The 19,522-nt window shown below is 43.9% G+C and overlaps 1 protein-coding gene across 1 annotated transcript; it reads left to right on the top strand.

Moving 5' to 3' along the window:
• Positions 1–2,721: 2,721 nt before the first annotated feature.
• Positions 2,722–15,327, top strand: matn3b (matrilin 3b; the record flags this gene model as incomplete). Its single annotated transcript, XM_084451084.1, has 4 exons — positions 2,722–2,725; positions 3,138–3,713; positions 11,322–11,444; positions 15,176–15,327. 4 exons carry the CDS (start codon positions 2,722–2,724, stop codon positions 15,325–15,327), a joined length of 855 nt encoding a protein of 284 aa, XP_084307210.1.
• Between the last annotated feature and the right edge of the window lie 4,195 nt (positions 15,328–19,522).

The raw sequence follows: 19,522 nt of genomic DNA, 5'->3' as shown, positions 1-19,522 counted from the left end.
CATGTTCCTTTGACAAGTGAGGTATCTTTTAATTGGCCGATTATATGTACAGTACAGAGAGAAAGTAAATTATCAAAGGATTTTTGCTCATTTAATAAACTGGCAATCTTTGTATATTATAGGTAGTGGAGATTAATTGGTGATAATATACACTTGTGTAATGCTATTCATATTTCATGTTGATTGTTTTATGACTTAAAATGTTAGTTCGGTTTTATTGAAAGAAAACATCTAATCTCAAATTATATATACAGTTATTATTATATATACATTGAATCTCAAAACTTTGAGAAAAATAATTTCTCATTGTTTCATGAAACTTTGCATAAGACCTTGTATGTGATCACACTAGAAATACAGGCTATATGCTTACCAAAATAGGCATCCAGGGCTATGGACAATTCAATTTTGATCACTTAGCTCCATCTAGCGTTTGAATTTAAAATAGAAATTTGGATGAACATAATCTGTATAATCACCCGAAAACACTCCATAATGTCAATGTGGAAAAGTAATGTGTAATGGTGAGGCTAACAGGGCTACAAAAGTGAATAGACTATCATTCAAAATTCTTTGAACGCTATTTGTTTATACTGATAAATTGTGTGAATTGTTGAAAACACTGGTCCAGAACCACTTTAACTTGACAATTACATAACAATTACCTTGTCATAACAATTTACTTTCCCCACATTGTTATTTGTGTAATTTATACAAAAAAGTGAAGGTTGATTCTAGTTTGTATCACAATAAATTGTGTTCACACCCAAAGGTTGAATACTTTCAAGTGCCACTGGCATTGGACTGTTTTATTAAACTGAATCTGAATGTCAGCGCCAAACTAGTTTGTTTCCAGGTAACATTTCACACTATAGTCTGGTCCTCTATTTAATATATAGAAGATAGGGTGCAAGCAAAAGGAGTATAGCTTGATATCAGACCGAATTGTCAACTCGTTACACTCCGTTGAGAACTTAATCGGCAATTTTAGTGGACGGACTCGAACGTCTGGACAGGCTAGACTCACCAAATATTTTATGTAATTACCACTATGTGCTAGTAGGGGTCACCCTAATAATACTGTATAAAAAGTATGGCTTTTAATCATGCTTGAAAAACTCCCTTGAGTTGGGTGTTTTTGGGCCCACGTGTGCTTGGTTTTGTAGCCTATTTTAGGTTCACTGTATCCAGGCTGCACCAGTACTTTCCCTTCAGAGTTGATTGGTTGATTGGTTAGTTTGTTGATTGCTATTACAGGCCTACAATAAAAAATGAAGTGCTGTTTTAATGTCATTGAATGCATAACACTTTCATAATGATTGAAGCTGATTTCCTTGGTTTTTAGAGGAGTCGAATTTACTGGTGCACGCAGGCGGGCCATATGAAGTCCAAAACAGGTTAGCCTACTACTGTAGAATAATTCATATGATTACACAAATACACTTATAACTTCAAGCCACAATAATGTCGTTGGGATTTTGTTAATTGTAGGCTAAATCAAATAGGTCTAATAAGCTAATTAACATTTAGAAGAACTGTATTTGCCTTTGATTAAAATGAATGTCATTGACTGACATTTGTCAGATGATTGTAGCATTTTGAAAAATAACGCTTTCGGTGTCGCCTATTAGTGCAGAATCACTTTTGGTCAGATAATTCACTACTATGTTACACTTGACCCCGTGTTACACTTGACCCCACTCTCCCCCTAAACCTAATAAGAAAACGTGGGTCGTAATTTCACCATCCTCATTAGCGGTAAACTTTTGTCGACTTTCCAAAAAATGCAAGGCGCTATAGTTTGAGCTTTTGATCCGTACATTGTAACGTCAACATCATGAACCTCCTCGTATGGCAACTCTCACTCTCGCTTTAGTTATTCCGCACCTCTACGCTGGGATTGGCCGACCTTCTCCCACGTACCAGTCGGGGATGGTTAAATGTGCCCCCGGAGCCTGAGGTTTTAGGAACCCAGTTCTTACTGAGACGGACCAAAATCAACGATGGGCTATAGTACAGCATCGTTAATCGGATGGCTTGTCTGTTGCGTGTCCATTCTTGCCCTAGAAGTGCAAGAAACACACCGGCGTTATGGATATCAACCTCAATACTTCGCAGACAGTCCTGGCCCGACAAAACCGATTCACCGGGAGGTCCGTCAACTACGAGATCAGCTATCACGGAATACATTGGATATCAGAGGTTGGTTCACTTTCCTTATGCTGCGCAGCCAGCGTGCTGCGTTACGCACGACTTTTACGCACGACGATGCTTTATATCTCTCATTTCTGATAGGTAGCCCAATATCAAAGTTGTATTAATTAATAAATATTTGATCTTCTACTTATCGATACGATCATATGTTATAGTCTAATTATTAGACTAATGTCTATGACCTACCATAACATTTGATTTGTCATCTAATCGTAAAGGGCTACAGATTGTGCAGACGTATAAGCTAACCTAAAAACATGTCTTCAGTTTATTTACATATTAGGCTACTTTAAACACATATAAGTGCTCTGCGGTCCCACCCCTTCTCTTCACATCCTGAAAAGTAAATGAAATATCAGCCTAATTAATGGCTTTAGGAACTATGATTACCATCAGCCACCACGGAAATGGAAGTTAAACTCTAGCTTACTACAATCCCTCTAACAGAACAGCTGGTCAGATAGGCTACCACACCCGAAGTGTTGGTACAGGACAGGTTGTGTAGCAATGGGTGAGCGAATGCTGTAATAATAGCGTTGGGGATAGAATAAATGTTAGTTCTCCTTCTCTCTGCTCCTTATTGAAGCACATAGCTCCAGTATCTGGGATATGTGGGGCCTGTTGGGCTGTTTAAATCAGCTGTGTGCTCACTCATTATGAACTTGTAGATGAACTAGATTAACTAGAATCTGATTAACAGTGATGTAGAACTTGTTTTCTTAGTTTACTATGACAGAACAGTTTGATAACTCATGCAAGCATTACTTTTGATGTATAGATTTTTGTATTGATACCTTTGAATTAATTCCAGATATCTCAGAAATGTGACCTGTTCACAGTTGTATTTCCTCTCACCGTATTTGATTGACTTAACTTGCTACTGTTTAAGTAAATAATACTATGCCATATATTTTTACCTCTAGGACCAGGAACGAATTGCAGAAGTCGACCCCTGGACCTGGTGTTCATCATAGACAGCTCCCGTAGCGTGCGTCCTGCTGAGTTTGAGAAGGTCAGGATCTTTCTGGCCGACATGGTGAACACACTGGACATTGGTTCAGACGTCACCAGAGTGTCTGTGGTGAACTACGCCAGCACGGTGAAGATCGAGTTCCTGCTCCGAACGTTCTTTGACAAGTCCAGCCTGAGGGAGGCCATGAGTCGCATCGACCCCCTGGCCACCGGCACCATGACCGGCCTGGCCATCAAGACGGCCATGGAGCAGGCCTTCACAGAGGAGGCGGGGGCCCGGCCACGCTCACTCAACATTGCCAAGGTGGCCATCATTGTGACGGACGGACGGCCCCAGGACCAGGTGGAGGAGGTGGCAGCGAAGGCCCGAGCCTCAGGGATTGAGATCTACGCCGTGGGCGTGGGCCGGGCAGACATGGCGTCCCTGCGCCTCATGGCCAGCCTCCCGCTGGACGAACATGCCTTCTATGTGGAGACCTACGGGGTCATTGAGAAACTCACGTCTAAATTCAAGGAGACTCTGTGTGGTAATGATGGAGACAACGGTGAGTGTTCCTCCCCGCTCACAGCTCAGGTCCTCCAGGGCAGCGCCTCCTGGTGGCCTGTTATATGCTGGCTTTAGTTTTGCCCTCACATTTATTTTATTATCCAATAGAACCGATTACCAGTGGTGTCTTAACACACATCATATGTCTTGAAGCCTCATTCACAGATTCAGAAACGGGGAACAGCAATCTATACAGCCCTAATGGAGCACTACTCTGAGACAACTCTATATGTGTAATATTAGCAGATATTGTATCATTGTTGGCATTTAAAGGAGTAGTAAAGGGAAAAATCATGTTTAGCCCTGTTTTAAGGTTACATATGATCATATACAATGGTTCAGATCAAAAAGTTGACAAAACTAGCACCTTTGAGAAAGTTGATAAGTGCTCTACCACCGTTTAGGTCATACAATGGATGTGGGTGGGCACCTTGAAAAATCTTTCAAAAACATGTTAAACTCTCGATTTCAAAGACAAGAAGCTCACCGAGGGGGTAATTGGTGTCCGTTGGTGTTCTGACATCAAATTCGTCGCAAAGTATGAATCCTGTAGGGTTTTATTGATCATTTTATGAAATCCATTGACTTGCATTGACGCGACCGTTGTAGATGTGTAGATCAATCTGCAGAGGGGATTGAGGAAGCGGAACTACTTACGGTAGCTATTGTTAATGTTTATGTTGCTAGGCTACCAGGTTTGCGGACGTTTACACACGTTTGTGCTGCGACTAAATATTCTATCCTAAATATTTAGAAAAGCCTTTCCAGATGAACTAGAATCTTACTTTATGGCGAATTATATGTCAGAACGCCAACTAACACCTCGGTGAGTTTCCATTTTTTGAAATTGAGAGTTGAAAATGTTTTTTGAATGATTTTTCATATTTTTCAGACTTTCTCAAAAGTGCTAGTTTTGTCAACCTTTTGATCTGAACCATTGTATATGATCATAAGTAACCTTAAAACAGGGCTAAACATGATTTTCCCCTTTACTACTCCTTTAATGAAGTAGTTTTACTTATACTCACTATATTTTAATACTCAGCTAATCAGAGTTAATCAAATCATGTTTATTCAAACGTCAGTGTAAAGTGACTGATCATGTGACATGACCAGGCTAAGCCAGTAACGTGTGACTGTTTGCAGGTGTTGGTGGAGACTGTTCCCGGGGACATGACTGCCAGCACATGTGTGTTGATGGTTACCCCTCATACTACTGCAAGTGTAGACAGGGATATGTGTTGAACACGGACATGAAAACATGCTCACGTAAGAAACATGAAGCCTTTTATATGTCTTAAAGATGTGTTGTTTGGAGGAAGTGAATGTTTGCTGTACTCATGGGCCCTGTGACTGGACGACAGAGAGGAGTTCTGATTGGACAGGATTTAGAGGCTTAGAACACAGCCCAGGGGAAAGGTTTCTCTTGGCCAGCTAGTTTGCAGAAAGTAAGACCAGTGTGGAATGATTGGTGTTGTTTTAGTTTACAATTTAATGACAATCCCCTTCTTTCTGTCACCCCATGGCTAATGCATGGCAAGCTTGGATACAAAGGTCTGGACATAGCTCTCACATCTATTGGAGTTGAAGAGAGTCCCCTACTAGACATGGACATAGACAGAGGACACGTCATCGGTGGCTCCAAAGTGTTCCCCAGGATGTCTTTGAGCTGGGTTAAAGGACATGGCCAAGATTTTGGGAAATACGCTTGTTTTCTTCCCTGGGGTTAGACAAGCAGTATAAAGCATTTTCAACTGATTAGCCTAGCTTAGCGGCATTCACTGGTACCAGGTTAGGCCGATTAGCCTACTTTCCAAATGTCACGAAAAAAACAACAATTCAACTCCAAAACTATTCTGTTTAGAGCTTTTAATGTGTGTATTTACAATGCTAAGTGATCACAATCCACTTAACTCGTTGGAACGAAGAGATAAGGAGCAGTGAGGGAGGAGGAGGAGGAAGAGATAAGGAGCAGTGAGGGAGGAGGAGGAGGAAGAGATAAGGAGCAGTGAGGGAGGAGGAAGAGGAAGAGATAAGGAGCAGTGAGGGAGGAGGAGGAGAAGGAAGAGATAAGGAGCAGTGAGGGAGGAGGAAGAGGAAGAGATAAGGAGCAGTGAGGGAGGAGGAAGAGATAAGGAGCAGTGAGGGAGGAGGAGGAGATAAGGAGCAGTGAGGGAGGAGGAAGAGGAAGAGATAAGGAGCAGTGAGGGAGGAGGAGGAGGAAGAGGAAGAGATAAGGAGCAGTGAGGGAGGAGGAAGAGGAAGAGATAAAGAGCAGTGAGGGAGGAGGTAGAGGAAGAGATGAGGAGCAGTGAGGGAGGAGGAGGAGATAAGGAGCATGAGGAGCTGGATAGAATGAGCAGTGGAGGAAAGAGTTGGACCCAAAAGAGTATCACTGAGAAACTGCCAGTTGTCTTCCTTGTGTATGACGCCTCAGGAGTCACAAACAGCATGGTGTCTGTCACCTTTAAAACAACAAAAACAACAAAAAAAACAATGTTAACAGCAGTTTGATCTTATCTTTGGGGGACTTCTCATTAGATTAGCCTACTTTCCAAATGTCACGAAAAAAACACAATACAACTCCAAAACTATTCTCTTTAGAGCTTTTAATGTGTGTATTTACCATGCTAAGTGATCACAATCCACTTAACTCGTTGGAACGAAGAGATAAGGAGCAGTGAGGGAGGAGGAGGAGGAAGAGATAAGGAGCAGTGAGGGAGGAGGAAGAGGAAGAGATAAGGAGCAGTGAGGGAGGAGGAGGAGTGGGGGAGCAGTGAGGGAGGAGGAAGAGGAAGAGATAAGGAGCAGTGAGGGAGGAGGAGGAGATAAGGAGCAGTGAGGGAGGAGGAAGAGGAAGAGATAAGGAGCAGTGAGTTTCTCAATGACCCCGTTGGACGAACATGCCTTCTATGTGGAGACCTACGGGGTCATTGAGAAACTCACGTCTAAATTCAGGGAGACTCTGTGTGGTAATGATGGAGACAACGGTGAGTGTTCCTCCCCGCTCACAGCTCAGGTCCTCCAGGGCAGCGCCTCCTGGTGGCCTGTTATATGCTGGCTTTAGTTTTGCCCTCACATTTATTTTATTATCCAATAGAACCGATTACCAGTGGTGTCTTAACACACATCATATGTCTTGAAGCCTCATTCACAGATTCAGACACGGGGAACAGCAATCTATACAGCCCTAAAGGAGCACTACTCTGAGACAACTCTATATGTGTAATATTAGCAGATATTGTATCATTGTTGGCATTTAAAGGAGTAGTAAAGGGAAAAATCATGTTTAGCCCTGTTTTAAGGTTACATATGATCATATACAATGGTTCAGATCAAAAAGTTGACAAAACTAGCACCTTTGAGAAAGTTGATAAGTGCTCTACCACCGTTTAGGTCATACAATGGATGTGGGTGGGCACCTTGAAAAATCTTTCAAAAACATGTTAAACTCTCGATTTCAAAGACAAGAAGCTCACCGAGGGGGTAATTGGTGTCCGTTGGTGTTCTGACATCAAATTCGTCGCAAAGTATGAATCCTGTAGGGTTTTATTGATCATTTTATGAAATCCATTGACTTGCATTGACGCGACCGTTGTAGATGTGTAGATCAATCTGCAGAGGGGATTGAGGAAGCGGAACTACTTACGGTAGCTATTGTTAATGTTTATGTTGCTAGGCTACCAGGTTTGCGGAAGTTTACACACGTTTGTGCTGCGACTAAATAGTTCTATCCTAAATATTTAGAAAAGCCTTTCCAGATGAACTAGAATCTTACTTTATGGCGAATTATATGTCAGAACGCCAACTAACACCTCGGTGAGTTTCCTGTTTTTGAAATTGAGAGTTGAACATGTTTTTTTAATGATTTTTCATATTTTTAAGACTTTCTCAAAAGTGCTAGTTTTGTCAACCTTTTGATCTGAACCATTGTATATGATCATAAGTAACCTTAAAACAGGGCTAAACATGATTTTCCCCTTTACTACTCCTTTAATGAAGTAGTTTTACTTATACTCACTATATTTTAATACTCAGCTAATCAGAGTTAATCAAATCATGTTTATTCAAACGTCAGTGTAAAGTGACTGATCATGTGACATGACCAGGCTAAGCCAGTAACGTGTGACTGTTTGCAGGTGTTGGTGGAGACTGTTCCCAGGGACATGACTGCCAGCACATGTGTGTTGATGGTTACCCCTCATACTACTGCAAGTGTAGACAGGGATATGTGTTGAACACGGACATGAAAACATGCTCAGGTAAGAAATACCAATGATTAAAGGAATAGTTTGGAATCTTGGCCTCATATGGCCTCATTTACGACCTTGTTTACTTGTTGATTGATTGAGATAATTTTCAGCTGCTTCCATGCTGCCCCTCATTTGAGCGTTCACGTCTTGCTAATGCTAGTGCAAAGCATTGGTATAAGCTAGCATCCACGACCAAAATCACTTAAACATTCCACAGTGCACCCAAAGCAAATCAAATATGAGGACTGTGTCTGCATTGCGCTAGCATTAATCTACAGGATATGACTTCCTGTTCCTGAGGGTTTCAGAGGAGTTATTAAAGTTCTGGGCCCTTATCACAGGGATTCGAATGAACAGGAAGAGCACAGTCTATACCTGCATTGTGATGCTAGCCTTGTTCAGCTGTAGGAGCTGAGCCTGATGTGAGGCCTCATGTCCCCTGTATCCCCCCAGTGGTCCGTAGCGGTCCGAGGAACCTGCGCGTGTCCGACGCCACGCCCACCACCCTGAGGGTGGGCTGGGACCACGCCGGGGGGCCAGTGAAACAGTACAGCGTCAGCTACTCTCTCACCACCGGTGGCACCGCAAGGGGCGAGGCAAGCACCCACCACAACACCGCTCAACACACCACCACTCAACACACCACCACAACACCACTCAACACACCACCACTCAACACACCACCACAACACCGCTCAACACACCACCACTCAACACACCACCACAACACCACTCAACACACCACCACCCACTCAACACACCACCACAACACCACTCAACACACCACCACTCAACACACCACCACAACACCGCTCAACACACCACCACTCAACACACCACCACAATACCGCTCAACACACCACCACTCAACACACCACCACAACACCGCTCAACACACCACCACTCAACACACCACCACAACACCGCTCAACACACCACCACTCAACACACCACCACAACACCACTCAACACACCACCACTCAACACACCACCACAACACCACTCAACACACCACCACTCAACACACCACCACAACACCGCTCAACACACCACCACAACACTGAACACACCGCTCAACACACCACCACAACACTGAACACACCACCACAACACCGCTCAACACACCACCACAACACTGCTCATGCTGTAGTTAATATATGAATTTGACTGCATTCTTGATGCTTGTTTTGTTGGGTCACATGATGTTATTATTTTGATTGGTGGGATCCTCATTAAGATACATCTTCTTTTGCTGTTTCAATCAATCCAATAAGCTATTTCCAGTAAGCTATTTCCACATACTTATTAAATGGTAAATGGACTGCACTTATATAGCGCTTTTCCACCTTAGTGGCACTCAAAGCGCTTCACAATGACCTCTCATTCACCCATTCATACACCAATGACGGTAGCTGCCATGCAAGGTGCTAACATGCTCATTGGGAGCAATTTGGGGTTAGGTGTCTTGCTCAAGGACACTTCAACATGTGGACGGTCGGAGCTGGGATTCGAACCGCTGACCCTTCGATCATTGAACGACCCGCTCTACCAACTGAGCTACAGCCGCCCCGTAGTATAATAATAATACTTATTATTATGGTGTGTGTGCGTGTGTGTGCGTGTGTGTGCGTGTGTGCATGTGTGTGTGTGTGCGTGTGTGTACTGCAGGTGAGCGTCCCTGGCAGCAGGAACAGTGTGGTGCTGCTGAGCCTGATTCCAGACACCCTGTACAGGGTCAGAGTCACGGCTCTCTACCCTGACGGACCTGGGGGAGACCTGACCGGACACGGACGCACCGGACCACCAGCACCCTTACCTACACACACAGGTACACACACACCTACACACACCTATACACACAGGTACACACACCTATACACACAGGTACACACACACCTACACACACCTATACACACAGGTACACACACCTATACACACAGGTACACACACACCTACACACACCTATACACACAGGTACACACACCTATACACACAGGTACACACACCTATACACACAGGTACACACACACCTACACACACCTATACACACAGGTACACACACCTATACACACAGGTACACACACCTACACACACAGGTACACACACGTACACACAGGTACACACAGGTACACACACCTACACACAGGTACACACCTACACACACAGGTACACACACCTACACACAGGTACACACACCTATACACACAGGTACACACTCACCTATACACACAGGTACACACACCTACACACAGGTACACACACACACACCTATACACACAGGTACACACACCTACACACAGGTACACACACCTACACACACAGGTACACACACCTACACACACCTACACACACAGGTACACACACCTACACACAGGTACACACACACCTACACACACAGGTACACAACACACCTATACACACAGGTGCACACACACACACACACACACACACACACACACACACACACATACCTATACACTCATACGCACAAGTAGACACACACACATACCTATACACTCATACACACAGGTACACACACACCTATACACACAGGTACACATACATACATACACACACACACATCTATACACACAGGTAGACACACACACACACATACCATACACTCATACACACAGGTACACACACACACACACACACACGCAAGCATGCAGGTACACACACACACACATTCCCACATGTATGAACTCAGATTATGATCCTGGATCCTAACAAAAGGAACGTCATACCTGAGCCTCAAATGATCAGACCAGACGGCCTACTGTCTCTACATTACTACTGTCTTTACATTACTACTGTCTCTACATTACTACTGTCTCTACATTACTACTGTATCTACATTACTACTGTCTCTACATGACTACTGTATCTACATTACTACTGTCTTTACATTACTACTGTCTCTACATTACTACTGTCTTTACATTACTACTGTATCTACATTACTACATTATCTACATTACTACTGTCTTTACATTACTGTCTCTACATTACTACTGTCTCTACATTACTACTGTATCTACATTACTACTGTCTTTACATTACTACTGTCTCTACATTACTACTGTCTTTACATTACTACTGTATCTACATTACTACATTATCTACATTACTACTGTCTTTACATTACTGTCTCTACATTACTACTGTCTCTACATTACTACTGTCTTTACATTACTGTCTCTACATTACTACTGTCTTTACATTACTACTGTATCTACATTACTACATTATCTACATTACTACTGTCTTTACATTACTGTCTCTACATTACTACTGTCTCTACATTACTACTGTCTTTACATTACTGTCTCTAGGTGTTGGTGGAGACTGTTCCCGGGGACATGACTGCCAGCACATGTGTGTTGATGGTAACCCCTCATACTACTGCAAGTGTAGACAGGGATATGTGTTGAACACGGACATGAAAACATGCTCACGTAAGAAACATGAAGCCTTTTATATGTCTTAAAGATGTGTTGTTTGGAGGAAGTGAATGTTTGCTGTACTCATGGGCCCTGTGACTGGACGACAGAGAGGAGTTCTGATTGGACAGGATTTAGAGGCTTAGAACACAGGTACACAACACACCTATACACACAGGTGCACACACACACACACACATACCTATACACTCATACGCACAAGTAGACACACACACATACCTATACACTCATACACACAGGTACACACACACCTATACACACAGGTACACATACATACATACACACACACACATCTATACACACAGGTAGACACACACACACACATACCATACACTCATACACACAGGTACACACACACACACACACACGCAAGCATGCAGGTACACACACACACACATTCCCACATGTATGAACTCAGATTATGATCCTGGATCCTAACAAAAGGAACGTCATACCTGAGCCTCAAATGATCAGACCAGACGGCCTACTGTCTCTACATTACTACTGTCTTTACATTACTACTGTCTCTACATTACTACTGTCTCTACATTACTACTGTATCTACATTACTACTGTCTCTACATGACTACTGTATCTACATTACTACTGTCTTTACATTACTACTGTCTCTACATTACTACTGTCTTTACATTACTACTGTATCTACATTACTACATTATCTACATTACTACTGTCTTTACATTACTGTCTCTACATTACTACTGTCTCTACATTACTACTGTCTCTACATGACTACTGTATCTACATTACTACTGTCTTTACATTACTACTGTCTCTACATTACTACTGTCTTTACATTACTACTGTATCTACATTACTACATTATCTACATTACTACTGTCTTTACATTACTGTCTCTACATTACTACTGTCTTTACATTACTACTGTATCTACATTACTACATTATCTACATTACTACTGTCTTTACATTACTGTCTCTACATTACTACTGTCTCTACATTACTACTGTCTTTACATTACTGTCTCTAGGTGTTGGTGGAGACTGTTCCCGGGGACATGACTGCCAGCACATGTGTGTTGATGGTTACCCCTCATACTACTGCAAGTGTAGACAGGGATATGTGTTGAACACGGACATGAAAACATGCTCACGTAAGAAACATGAAGCCTTTTATATGTCTTAAAGATGTGTTGTTTGGAGGAAGTGAATGTTTGCTGTACTCATGGGCCCTGTGACTGGACGACAGAGAGGAGTTCTGATTGGACAGGATTTAGAGGCTTAGAACACAGCCCAGGGGAAAGGTTTCTCTTGGCCAGCTAGTTTGCAGAAAGTAAGACCAGTGTGGAATGATTGGTGTTGTTTTAGTTTACAATTTAATGACAATCCCCTTCTTTCTGTCACCCCATGGCTAATGCATGGCAAGCTTGGATACAAAGGTCTGGACATAGCTCTCACATCTATTGGAGTTGAAGAGAGTCCCCTACTAGACATGGACATAGACAGAGGACACGTCATCGGTGGCTCCAAAGTGTTCCCCAGGATGTCTTTGAGCTGGGTTAAAGGACATGGCCAAGATTTTGGGAAATACGCTTGTTTTCTTCCCTGGGGTTAGACAAGCAGTATAAAGCATTTTCAACTGATTAGCCTAGCTTAGCGGCATTCACTGGTACCAGGTTAGGCCGATTAGCCTACTTTCCAAATGTCACGAAAAAAAAAACAATTCAACTCCAAAACTATTCTGTTTAGAGCTTTTAATGTGTGTATTTACCATGCTAAGTGATCACAATCCACTTAACTCGTTGGAACAAAGAGATAAGGAGCAGTGAGGGAGGAGGAGGAGGAAGAGATAAGGAGCAGTGAGGGAGGAGGAGGAGGAAGAGATAAGGAGCAGTGAGGGAGGAGGAAGAGGAAGAGATAAGGAGCAGTGAGGGAGGAGGAGGAGAAGGAAGAGATAAGGAGCAGTGAGGGAGGAGGAAGAGGAAGAGATAAGGAGCAGTGAGGGAGGAGGAAGAGATAAGGAGCAGTGAGGGAGGAGGAGGAGATAAGGAGCAGTGAGGGAGGAGGAAGAGGAAGAGATAAGGAGCAGTGAGGGAGGAGGAAAAGGAAGAGATAAGGAGCAGTGAGGGAGGAGGAAGAGATAAGGAGCAGTGAGGGAGGAGGAAGAGGAAGAGATAAAGAGCAGTGAGGGAGGAGGTAGAGGAAGAGATGAGGAGCAGTGAGGGAGGAGGAGGAGATAAGGAGCATGAGGAGCTGGATAGAATGAGCAGTGGAGGAAAGAGTTGGACCCAAAAGAGTATCACTGAGAAACTGCCAGTTGTCTTCCTTGTGTATGACGCCTCAGGAGTCACAAACAGCATGGTGTCTGTCACCTTTAAAACAACAAAAACAACAAAAACAACAATGTTAACAGCAGTTTGATCTTATCTTTGGGGGACTTCTCATTAGATTAGCCTACTTTCCAAATGTCACGAAAAAAACACAATTCAACTCCAAAACTATTCTGTTTAGAGCTTTTAATGTGTGTATTTACCATGCTAAGTGATCACAATCCACTTAACTCGTTGGAACGAAGAGATAAGGAGCAGTGAGGGAGGAGGAGGAGGAAGAGATAAGGAGCAGTGAGGGAGGAGGAGGAGGAGGAAGAGATAAGGAGCAGTGAGGGAGGAGGAAGAGGAAGAGATAAGGAGCAGTGAGGGAGGAGGAGGAGTGGGGGAGCAGTGAGGGAGGAGGAAGAGGAAGAGATAAGGAGCAGTGAGGGAGGAGGAGGAGATAAGGAGCAGTGAGGGAGGAGGAAGAGGAAGAGATAAGGAGCAGTGAGGGAGGAGGAAGAGGAAGAGATAAGGAGCAGTGAGGGAGGAGGAGGAGGAGGAAGAGATAAGGAGCAGTGAGGGAGGAGGAAGAGATAAGGAGCAGTGAGGGAGGAGGAAGAGGAAGAGATAAGGAGCAGTGAGGGAGGAGGAAGAGGAAGGGAAGGAGCAGTGAGGGAGGAGGAGGAGATAAGGAGCAGTGAGGGAGGAGGAAGAGATAAGGAGCAGTGAGGGAGGAGGAGGAGGAAGAGGAAGAGATAAGGAGCAGTGAGGGAGGAGGAAGAGGAAGAGACAAAGAGCAGTGAGGGAGGAGGTAAAGGAAGAGATGAGGAGCAGTGAGGGAGGAGGAGGAGGAGGAGATAAGGAGCATGAGGAGCTGGATAGAATGAGCAGTGGAGGAAAGAGTTGGACCCAAAAGAGTATCACTGAGAAACTGCCAGTTGTCTTCCTTGTGTATGACGCCTCAGGAGTCACAAACAGCATGGTGTCTGTCACCTTTAAAACAAACAAAAAAAAAAAAAAACAATGTTAACAGCAGTTTGATCTTATCTTTGGGGGACTTCTCATTAGTTCATAATTATAATTCCCAGTGGTGCTTTGACATTATCAAGATTTTGTACAACCCTTTTAATTTATCAATGATTTCCCTTAATTATTGAAAGAGCTTCACTTAGAATCAATAAATAATCACATTGATTTTCTGGAAAAAATACATTGCATTTGCATTGAATAGTTCAGAATCGCATACCACTTTCTGTCACATTTGACATTAACTTAATTGAATAGTCTTCTTATGACATTACATTACATTTTATTTATTTACTGACTATTGTATATATTTAAATATTCAGTACAATGTGTACACTATACTCAGAGGTGTGAGGAGCTGGGAGGGGGGAGGTGTCTGATGTTGATGTTCCCATCTCTGTTTCAGAGGAGCTGCGCGGGGGGGAGGTGTCAGAAGACGCGTGCATGTGCGAGGCTCAGGTCGCCTTCCAGAAAAAGGTCCAGTCGCTCATACAGGAGCTCACCAGCAGACATATCCTTTCACCCGCTCACCCCCCCGCACGCGCACGCTCTGTCTGAGGGACAGAGACATGTAGCTCTCTGAGGGACAGAGACATGTAGTTGTCTGAGGGACAGAGACATGTAGTTGTCTGAGGGACAGAGACATGTAGTTGTCTGAGGGACAGAGACATGTAGTTCTCTGAGGGACAGAGACATGTAGTTGTCTGAGGGACAGAGACATGTAGTTCTCTGAGGGACAGAGACATGTAGTTGTCTGAGGGACAGAGACATGTAGTTGTCTGAGGGACAGAGACATGTAGTTCTCTGAGGGACAGAGACATGTAGTTGTCTGAGGGACAGAGACATGTAGTTGTCTGAGGGACAGAGACATGTAGCTCTCTGAGGGAGAGACATGTAGTTCTCTGAGGGACAAAGACATGTAGTTGTCTGAGGGACAGAGACATGTAGCTCTCTGAGGGACAAAGACATGTTGTTGTCTGAGGGACAGAGACATGTAGTTGTCTGAGGGACAGAGACATGTAGTTGTCTGAGGGACAGAGACATGTAGTTGTCTGAGGGACAGAGACATGTAGCTCTCTGAGGGACAGAGACATGCAGTTGTCTGAGGGACAGAGACATGTAGTTGTCTGAGGGACAGAGACATGTAGTTCTCTGAGGGACAGAGACATGTAGTTGTCTGAGGGACAAAGACATGTAGTTGTCTGAGGGACAGAGACATGTAGCTCTCTGAGGGACAAAGACATGTTGTTGTCTGAGGGACAGAGACATGTAGTTGTCTGAGGGACAGAGACATGTAGTTGTCTGAGGGACAGAGACATGTAGTTGTCTGAGGGACAGAGACATGTAGCTCTCTGAGGGACAGAGACATGCAGTTGTCTGAGGGACAGAGACATGTAGTTGTCTGAGGGACAGAGACATGTAGTTCTCTGAGGGACAAAGACATGTAGTTGTCTGAGGGACAGAGACATGTAGCTCTCTGAGGGACAGAGACATGCAGTTGTCTGAGGGACAGAGACATGTAGTTGTCTGAGGGACAGAGACATGCAGTTGTCTGAGGGACAGAGACATGCAGTTGTTTGAGGGACAGAGACATGCAGTTGTCTGAGGGACAGAGACATGTAGTTTAACAGTAAGACAACATGGCTTACAAAGGCTTGCATTTAAAATGTATTTGCAGAACAAATGTGCATTCCTTGACTATATGGGTCCACTTAATGTCATTTCAAGGAAAGTTGAAAAGTTTGAAGATGGAGGTCCATTCTGAAGTGGGAAGCACCAAGGTGACCAATCAGAGCCTGTCCACTTTCTCTCCATCAGTTTTTTCAGGATCATACTCATGTAATTAATGTATGTTTTCATGTATATGAACATTAATGAAGTGACTTTGCCAGTATTGTTGCATTTATTCACAACAATCCCATGCAATGGAATGAATAGCTAAATCAATTGCTCCTTAGATGGCATCATTATGGTCTGGGACAGTAGTCCATTTATACAAGGCGGTGCCGATGCAGACTAGAATAGTCTAGAATGTGTTTGGACATTATGTTTACTGTACTTTCCTCATGTGTATAATATGAACTTATAGTAATGTCTTTAAATGGTTGTGTTTATGGGGTGGGATGAGTTATGTATTTTATGTATTAGATTATTTACTGACGTATTTTGTATTGGATTTGTACAACATGCATAAACAAATATTGTTTTTAGTATTAAATATTAAGAATAAGATCTCTGATCTATTTTGATCTATTTTTTGAGTCAGTTGTATTTTTACTTAGGCCTGTTATTCATGTATTTGCAGCTCATCTTTTCATCCTTATTTGACATGGTTTCAGGTTTTCATTGCAGCTGCAGGTGAAACTAACAGGTTTGAGCAGGTTGATGTATTTTTGTACAGATAATGCACATTACAGCAACTTTACCCCCTCATTTTTGCTTCCCTCTGGAATATGTAGGGGTGGGTCGTATGCCCACCTCCCTTGTTCTCTGTAAAGCGCATTGTGTTGCCTCTGGGTATGAAATGCGCTATACAAATAAAGCTTTGATTGATTGATTGAATGATTCAGCACCTGTGAAAGTCCTGTCTGAGACAGATAGATGAGATACTGAAGGTGAGGAAGCTCACTCTGGCCATCACACCAAAGCAACTGGAATAGCATAAGCACACACAGCCTTACACACGCTACACAGGCCTGTAAAAAATGTCAACATAGGCTTACATGGGAAAGCAATTTACAGTGGTTACTGGTAATGGGTCCTGAACTAATTTATTACATTACACATTAACATTAGTCATTTAGTTGACACCTTCATCCAGCGACTTACAATAATTGTATTTAACGTAGGTAGTTAGTACACTACTACTCACCAGAACTCACTAATGCATCTCCTGCCTAAACAAGTGAATAGGAGCATAATCTAGTGCTAAAGCCAAAGTGCAACCGTAGAAAAATATAAGAGGGAGGAACTTCTTGAAGAGGTGAGTTTTGAGCCTGCAGCGAAAGATGGGCAGCAACTCTGCCATCCTGACATCAGTTCGTTCCACCACAGCAGGGCCAGGACAGAGAAGACCGTAACCGCGTCGATCGACCGCAGGGGCCTCGGAGTAACAGCACAGCCAATCGCCCTGAGGTTGCAGAGCGTAGCTGTCAGGAGGGGGTGTAGGGCTTGACCATGGCCTGGAGGTAGGAGGGAGCCTGTCCTTTCATTGCCCTGTAGGCTAGCGCCAGAGTTTTAAACTGGATGTGAGCCGCTACAGGGAGCCAGTGTAGGGAACGCAGAAGGGAAGTTGTGTGGGAGAACTTGGGGTGGTTGAACACCAGGCGAGCAGCAGCTCTCTGGATCAGCTCCAGAGGTTTAATGGCTGACACCGGGGCCCCAGCGAGGATGGAGTTGCAGTAGTCCAGGCGGGAGATGACCAGGGCCTGGATGAGTACCTGCGCTGTTTCATCAGTGAGGAAACGGCGAATCCTCCTGATGTTGAAGAGCATGAATCTGCAGGAGCGTGTGACGGATGTGATATGTGCGGAGAACGACAGTTGGTCGTCCAGGGTCACACCCAGATTCCTCGCAGTCAGAGTCGGCGTCACCACTGTGTCTTCAATGGTGATGTCCAGGTCCCGGTGCGAGCAGTCCTTCCCCGGGATGAACAGCAGCTCAGTCTTGTCCAGATTGAGCTTGTTGTCATCCACTCCGAGATGTCAGCCAAGCACACAGCTACAGTATGCGTGTCTCCACTTGTGTATCAGAAGGGGGAAATGACAAGACCAGTTGGGTGTCATCGGCATAGCAGTGATAGGAGAAGCCATGCGAGCGAATGACAGAGCCCAGAGATGTAGTATAGAGGGAAAAGAGAAGACAGGAGAACAGGAGTGAGTTCAGTCCCAACAAAACATTGCAAACCATTTATTATTGAAACAGAAACGGTGGTGCATTGAACACCACGTGTGTTACGCAATTGTTGCACCTATGGTAGCTGAGAAGATTGGGTAGGGTTCTGCTGATTGGATAGCACCTCTGACACACCCACCAAACCAGCAAAGCCTGGCAGCGAGAAGCTGTTGAAGTTAGCGTGTGATAGACAGCCATAAACAGATGGTGCAACAATCAGTATTTTTAAAAGTGCCTGCCCTTTTCCAAACACCTTCCAACAGAGAATTCCCAGATGGTTATGCGAAGCAAACCACCTGGTGCATCAGGTTAGCTGCACATTGTTGTATTTTGTATTTGAACTGTTTTTGTACTGTTTTGCACTGTTATGTCTTTGCACTGTCCTGTCCTGCACCCTGTCTGATGTCATCTGCAACAGTGTGCCTTAACCCTAGTCAAAATTCCTAATATGTGTGAACCATAGCCTGTACATGGCTAATAAATAGCTAGCGTTAACGTTTTGAGGAAACATGTTGTTCAACCCGGTAACAATGTTTAGCAAAACGGTGCACAACGTTTTCAGATTGAACTCACCCCATGCCCCAGGGAGAGAGGGTGGGGAGGGCGGTGGCAAGCTTTATGTTCGCTACTGGCCTACATCTTAGTGTGGTCTGGGAGGGGTGTAGTACCTTGTCTGGCCAGGGAAAGGCAGCAGTACGCCACGTCGGCGTCTAGCCTTCCGGAAACCAAAAGAAGAAGATAATTCACTTTCCGGTTTGCCGTTGCCTGGGATACCGAGGAAAGCTAAGCTCGCATATTTAGCTTAATCTAACAAGTTCGCTTTTGGAAATCAATTTAAAGAACTAACAGTTAACTAGAT

The sequence above is a fragment of the Borostomias antarcticus genome (assembly GCF_949987555.1).
Source record: "Borostomias antarcticus genome assembly, chromosome: 16".
In the NCBI taxonomy this organism is placed as follows: Eukaryota; Metazoa; Chordata; class Actinopteri; order Stomiiformes; family Stomiidae; genus Borostomias; species Borostomias antarcticus.
This window is presented reverse-complemented; position numbering and strand designations above follow the sequence as displayed.